Source organism: Artemia sp. Qi Xiang Cuo, chromosome 1 (assembly GCF_049724085.1).
Source record: "Artemia sp. Qi Xiang Cuo chromosome 1, ASM4972408v1, whole genome shotgun sequence".
NCBI classification, from domain to species: domain Eukaryota; kingdom Metazoa; phylum Arthropoda; class Branchiopoda; order Anostraca; family Artemiidae; genus Artemia; species Artemia sp. Qi Xiang Cuo.
The window spans coordinates 53,370,043-53,377,923 of NC_142794.1; the positions used below are offsets into that span (position 1 = coordinate 53,370,043).

Here is a 7,881-nt window from a genome sequence, read left to right on the forward strand (position 1 = left end):
TAAGTTCCGATTACTATTGGGCCGTCGCTCATTACTTACAGCTCATTACCATGAACTGTAAGATAAAACCAAATAACAATACACCAGTCTTTATATAATATTACCAGTAACTTATAAGGAGATTGATAAAGAGACAAAATCAAAGTCTCTTCTAATCTTCTAATACATTTGTGTTACGTATCATACTTTAATATATATATATATATATATATATATATATATATATATATATATATATATATATATATATATATATATATATATAATGCAAATTTCGTAGAATACTATATCTTAATCTAGTACTATCCCTATTACTTTAGAAGGTACTAATTAGCAGATTAGGCATTGGTTAAATTATTACAAGAAAATTGACATAGCGCTGTGAAAATTGTTACTGCTATAATTATGTCTTTTATGATTATTGTTATTATTATTATAATTACCATCATCATCATTATTAATATTATTATTGATATGAACAGCCACGAAAAAATGTTTTCGAGGCTCAGACCACAAAGGTCAATTGCCTCCAAACGCTTTAAAATTGCACCTATAATTACTAAGCTATTGGAACTCCTTCGGGCAGGGTATCTTTAGATAGAGCCTTTCAATCACCTTTTTTTCCCTCTGTAGGAGAACCTTCCTGGCAGTGTCAAGGTGTCCCCGCTGTTTTTTTCCATCCTATGAACCACGCCCAGCAGCTTCAGGCCGGTCTGGGCAGGCAACACCCACCACTCAATACTGAGGGGTAAGTCACCCCTTATTCACCAGCCATCATTGGTAGGCAGTACTTGATCCTCAATACCGGAAATAGCAAATTAACTGCTCTCTTCCAGTTCGGATTGCCTACCAAGGGATCTTTTGTTGCGCTATGGTTGGTCCTTCATATGTCCAGAGGAATTGACCTCCCCCTCCCTGGGCATGATTTCGGCACCTATTTTTTTCAGTCTGTTTGGTCTCGGCAGCTTAGTTCACAAAAAAAAAACAAGCATCAGGTTTAGATACTGCGTAGGACATCCAGTGGCTGGACGACGACTGAAACTAGACATCCGGTGTCAAAGACACGTGGAGCGTTGCAGGAACTATGGCCCATAGTTCGCAGTTTTGGATCAACACATGCAACAATCTGTCACGAGCAAAAAATGTGTATACTCGCGTGTCACCTTTTCCGATGCATTTTGGTTATTGTAAGTATTTGTTTGTAAGCTCAGTGCGTAAATCAAGAACTTCTTAATAAGTTCTTTTTCTATGAAGTAATCTTCACACTCCGTATCCGTATGGTTTGTTTTTACATGTATTGCGATTGTGTACTATTTACTACGTTTAATGAGCATCCGCGAAAAGGTTTATTTTATAAACTTTTATTTCTCAGTGTACGGTTGATTTACGAATATAGAAGAGTGTGTGCATTCTTTCTTTCTTTTCATGGTATTAAACCTCCAAAATATAATAAATATCAAAATAGAAAATTTTAGAAAAAATAAAATACAATGGGAATTTCTATTTTCGGAATTAAGATTTCCAGGTATTACTTCTCAAAAATTTTAGCAGATGCAGAACTTTTGCTTAGGTTTTCGAAAAGATAATATGATGTTCTATTAATATCTAGAGACATTTGATTTCTGAACAGGTTAAGCTTTGAAAGTAGGACATTTTACTTAAACAAAATGTAGAGAATTCGCCGAATCAAGTTCGAGTCAAATTCCATTTATTTCATTTAAAAATTTAAATTAAGAACAATATCCCAAAGGACAAAGGGATCAATGGTCTGTTCTTTGGAAAACAACTTATAGTAATTAATTTATAATAGTACTAAACATATCCATTCTAAACTACACCTGAAAATAAATAAATAAGGATTAAGAAATCAAATCACTAGCTGCTTCCATGAATACGGTAATTTACACATCACTCGACATCTAAAGTCATGTCGTAGATTCTTCTACGTCATCGATGAATTAGCGCTAAATAAGCTATAACTAATAAATAAAATAACTCTCACAATAACATACACCTAAATCTTCTGAAAAATACTTTTTAAACAAAAACTTTCTATGTGCTTCTTCAAGGAACAAAGCGCTAGGGACTGCCAGATCTCACCAAGTACTAAGTTCCAACTCTCATAATAACATACACCTAAATCTTCTGAAAAATACATTTTAAACAAAAACTTTCTATGTGCTTCTTCTAGAAACAAAGCGCTAGGGACTGCCAGATCTCAGCAAGAACTGAGTTCCAAGCACGCCCCGCGGTCATGGACAGCCAGAAGTCGGATCGAACCGAGGGAATGACCGGGGCTATTACATCTTCCTGGTTACGAGATGCACGCGTAAGAGCACGATGGGACCTTACTATGAACGTATTGTTACGCCAGTAAAAACTCGGATAAAATATAGGATCTTTCATCTTCAGGAAATCAACAGGAATGTTTGCAGTTGACTGTAGGACTCAAGCCACTTTCTCTTAAAGAGGATGAACAAATGACAGTAAAGATGGAAACGTAGATATCCGCACATAATGATAAATAAGACAAAAGTATAAATGACAGAGGATAGAAAAAGGTATATTCGCTTCAGTTTCCGGATATTTCAAGCCCACAAGAAAACTTACACTCTTATTAACTGAATACAAAACTAAAAAAATTCATTTTCGTCCAGCAGAACAGGGGCCACTTTCACCTGTAAGGGAAATAATAAGAAGGTAGGAGGACTTACTTATATTTAAAGCTAGTATATTCATATCAAGCCAATTATAAACCTTTTCCTTCATTGTTTGAAGTTTGAATGTAAGGGATGATTCGTCTTGAGCTGCGGCACCTAGAGTGTTTTCATTTTCGAATGCCACCAGTTCTTCCTTATTATTAGATGCAGGCGTTGACGCAGTCCAAAAGTAATTTTTCTGACAAAAATCGCAGCAGACATCGGCAATTGGGGTGCTAAAAAGCCTGTAGAGGTCGTTGACATAGACAAAGAATTGAGCCTTGGGGACGTTCTTATTCAACTGAAACTTGCTCGTCTGCAGCAATAAATCTGCCAGTAAGGTATAAAGATGACCATAATAATGCTTCGCCACATACAGAATGATAAGGCAGCTTACCAACAAGGATCTTCTGCTTAAGACTGTTGAAAGCTTTCTTTACATCAAGAAAAATAGCTGAAGGAATTAGACCAGAATCTAGAGATTGTCGTAAAAACTGAATAAGTCTATTGCATGCGTGCACCGTTGAATACTTTGCACAAAGTTCAAACTGATGCTGATTAAAATTAAATAAAAAAAAGTTTGTTTTTAACTGAAAGTAAGGAACAACATTAAAACTTAAAACGAACAGAAATTGTTACGTACATGAGGGGGTTTGCCCCCTCGTCAATACATCGCTATTTACGCTAAAGTTCAAAAATTTTTCCAATTCTTTAAGCGTGACCCCTGAATCACAAAGGCCGTTTAATTAGAATAAATAGCTCTTTTGAAAGTACTAAAAGCTTTAGTGTGAAGAGAGAGATATTGACGAGGAGGTGAACCACCTCATATACGTAATAATTTCTGTTCGTTTAAGTTTTAATGATGCTTCTTACTTTCAGTTGAAAACCAGTTTTTTATTTAATTTCTGATCGTTTTTAAATAATGCTGCGAAATCCGGCACCTCCTTCATGGAAAATTCCCTTCCTCCATGAAAAATTCCCCGTGAAAGATCCTCCCTTGTAAGCTATCACCCTGACCCCTCTCCCACTACCAGATAAAATCCCCCTGAAAAGGTCTCTATACTTCCCAATAACCAATACTATATTTAAACAACGGGCAAAGTTCATAACTTGCAGCCCTTCCCCCGGGGACTTCGGGGTTTTAAGTCATCCTCAGAGATATAGTTCTTAGATTTTTTTACTATGCTGAACAAAATGGTTATCTAAAAATTTTGAACGGGTGACTTTGGGAAAAAATTAGCGTGGGAGGGGGCCGAGTTACCCTCCAATTTTCTTGTCACTTAAAAAGGGCAATGAAACTTTTGATTTCCATTCGAATGAGCCCTCTCGCAATATTCCTGGGACCACTCTGCAATTTTCCAAATTTATGCAGATAAGAGCTTGAAATCACCACAGTAGAATTTTCTGATATTTTGAATCTCATGATGTGATTTTCATTGAGATTCTATGAATTTTAGGGGTTGTTTCCCCCTCTTTTGAAAATAAAGTAATTTTCTCAGGCCCGTAGCTTTTGATAGGTAAACCTAAACTTGATGAAACTTATATATTTGAAATCAGCATACAAATTTGATTCTTGTGAAGTATCTATAGGTATCAAAAATTCCGTTTTTCAGTTTTGGCTACTATTGAGCCGGGTCGCATACTTGCAGTTCGTTACCGCGAACTATTTGAAACTCCTTAGTTCTAGAAAACTTACCAGATGCTTAAGAATCGCCTTATTAAATGTTGCAGAGAACAAAGACAGAAGAGAGATGCAGTTTTACAGAGCCTTTAGGCCTGCAGTTCTCAGGGTCTTCACAATCACCTCCTTTAAAGACACCTAACACTCATGCCAGCTTCAGACGCTGAGGGAATATTTCTGGTTGAATTGACTGATAAATTAAGTGGCAAATTGAGGTAATACTTAACAGAGTAATATCTTTTATTACTTTAGCAGGAATTTGGTAAAAAAAAAAATAGTGAAGAATTCTTTAAATATTAAACAACTATCGCAAGTTCTTGCGCCTTAATTTCCCGAAGAACTATCTAATTTGAGCTTGGAGGCCCGACTTAGAAACTACTTTGAAGATTATGATACTGAAGAAGAAATTATACTATTAGTAGTTTTTTTCCCCTACCTCCACAAAAAAGACTTTGTCATCTGATGCCGCAGCTGCCCTTATCTGTGATCTGTTGATCGTCTATCATAACAGGCGTGGAGTGACCTTTTCGTTTTATGGAAGGTTGACTAACCTCCGTAATTGCGTCCCAGGTCTTCTTTAAATTCTTAACCGCTATCCATAAATTTTTGGGTAGAATATTTTGTTTTAGCTTTGTGAATAAAATATTTTAGTTTTTTACGGTACAACTTGCGTGATTTTAGCTTTAAATCACTAGGTCTATTCTTATGCACCTTTTCAGATGTTCTGCTTCCTCTTTATTGACTGAAGAATCCCAGATTTTGTACATGGATCTATGGGCTTTGATCTTTTTGAATGAACTAAAGAATATTTTCGATAATTTACTGTAAATGTCTCCTCAGCAGTATCATAGAACTAGCCAAAAATCCTGTTATAATTACCTAAATTAATATTTTCTGGCGATGTGAAAACCCATGATGTTGTGGTCGAATCTTCTTTCAGTCTATCCAGCTACCCTGATGAATAACAAAATCTCGGTTTTTCATTTGTGGGAGCCGGGGAATCAAAAACAAAACTCTAACTGGCGAATGGTCAGATGTATCAGAAAGCAACAATTCCTTCGTACCAGAGTGCAATGATGAAAATTCATTGTCAGTTACTGTTAATATACTAACTGGTTTGAAATTCGTGCTGGTATCAAAACTTCAACATAGAGATGTCACAAAAGAAATTTTATTGCTGGAAAATAATGTAATCTCCAATTCTCAGATAACTAAAATCTGCCTATCTGCGTTAGAAATAAAATTCCACCATATCTAGAAATAAAGTTACGTCAAGGATATCAAGGAGATCGATGTGCAGTGACAACTTTATAAATTATATCATAATGGTCCAATCCAATTTTGGATTGCATTGTGCATGGGATGCATGTCCTCTTGCTTACTTTTCATGGCATTAGTTTCTAAAATAAAATAAATATCAAAATCAAAAATAAATTGAAAGCTTATATCTAGTATTATTCCCAAAAAACCTATGAGAAAAACTTTAATGATTTTTTAAAAGGGAATCTTCAAAGCTAGGACATCTTACTTAGACAACATGCAGGAAATTTGCAAAATATAAAATTTTAAAATATAAGAAGTTACAGAAGGAATTTAAACTTTTAGAAAACAACCCAAAAAATCGGAATTTGGAATTCAAGATAACTTTTTCCAGAGATATTTCCAAGAAATCTGGAAGAGATACGGAATTTAGTTCTCCGGTTTTCAGACATATAATTTATTGTTCTGCTAGAGTGAGACACGAAATTGTTATGAAAAAGTTTAATTTCCCATCTAGGACTTTTTTTTTTGCTTTGACACTATGCACGAAATAAGGTAAAAAAATATTTTTTCTTGAAAACTACTGGAAGATTTACAAACTTTTCACTGGAACTACTCTGGCCTGTTTAACGATTCCATACCCGGGAAAACTTCTGAGTTTAAGTCTTATGTCGGAGCTATAGACCGCTGATCATGATAAAAAACAAACGGCTGCGAACTCATTAGTGTTGATCCCTGCCACAAAGAGCAGTAGCAAGCCCCTATCTTCTCTCACAGATCTCAGGGACATAACAAGAATTTTGACACCAATAGCCAATACTTATTAGCTATTGGTATTCATAAGATGTTAAATTTTCATAAGGTTGAAATTAATCCCTAGGCTATTGGCCCTATAGCCTAAGGATTAATTTCAACCTTATGAAAATTTAACGTCTTAAGGATTCGTGGAGCCTTTTTGGATTCATGGAACGCAGACCAAACTTGCATTGACAGAGTTTAATACGATTTTTTAATTTTTATTTCAGAGTCCAATTGCGCAGCAATTTGTTTTTTGGTACCATAATTCAAGAATAGTTAATAATGACCCTTCAAGGCAAGGAGTCTCTACTTCCTTGCGAACAACTCATGACGAAATGACCGAGTCAGTCCTATCAATTGAAAGAGCCAGAATAGCTGACTCTGGAAATTATACTTGTAAAGCCTCGAATGCTGATCCAGTGTCAGTAACTGTTTTTGTTTCACAAGGTATTTATAATCTAATATTTTAATCTTTATTCAGCTATACGTTTCCAACTTATATATAATCCTTATATTCGTTAGCACTTTTGGACAGCTAAATCCCTCGTCATTGTGATTCACTACATACGGCTGCTTTACAGGTTATTTTCTTTTTTTACAACATAAATTTTTAAAATCTCTGAATAGACAATTAAATTTCAGAATGGGAGAACCTGATCAACTTAAACTAAAAAAAAAAATATAAGTAAACCAGATACAAATTCATGAAGGAAGAGTATAATATAGAAAAATTCGTAACAAAAACGAGCAAAGCAGTCAAACCATCCTTCTATTTGCCTCCCACCGCTCGTTACGGTCAGAAAATCAAAATTTAGTTTCTGGTGAATAGGCTTGACTTCCCAGTCCTCATAAATGACGAGCTCAGGACATTGGTCCTTGAAAAAGTGTCCCCAAATATGATACTTTGACTTCTTTAGTGGTGCTCAGACGTGACTCTAGGCTCTCAAATGCGCATACACACACACACACACACACATATATATATATATATATATATATATATATATATATATATATATATATATATATATATATATATATATATATATATATATATATATATATATATATATATATATATATATATATATATATATATATATATATATATATATATATATATATATATATATATATATATATATATATATATATATATATATATATATATACATATATATATATATATATACATATATAAATTCTATTTAATTTTCAATTCATATATACATAAATTCAATTCTTCCTTCCTGTTTATCCTTCAGAGAAGCTGAAATGAATTGTTCTTTATTCCGTTGTAATTCCTGAAATATCTAACTTACGCAATAGCATAATTTTCGTGTCATTCTTTAGTTTCACGTTCTTGTTTGCAATTCAAAGTTATGCTTTGCTTTTTTAGACGCTAAAATAAAGCTTTACTTATTCCTTTGTGATAAGAGAAAG

The 7,881-nt window shown here is 34.1% G+C and overlaps 1 protein-coding gene across 1 annotated transcript in view; it reads left to right on the forward strand.

Annotated features, from left to right (window-relative positions):
- Positions 1 to 6,908, forward strand: part of LOC148956460 (zwei Ig domain protein zig-8-like) — a 215,298-nt gene extending 208,390 nt beyond the window's left edge. The window contains exon 5 of the mRNA XM_089090988.1: positions 6,666 to 6,908. Within this exon, the coding sequence (XP_088947114.1) occupies positions 6,666 to 6,908 (243 nt within the window). The remainder of the gene's footprint in view (positions 1 to 6,665) is intronic.
- Positions 6,909 to 7,881: the final 973 nt, after the last annotated feature.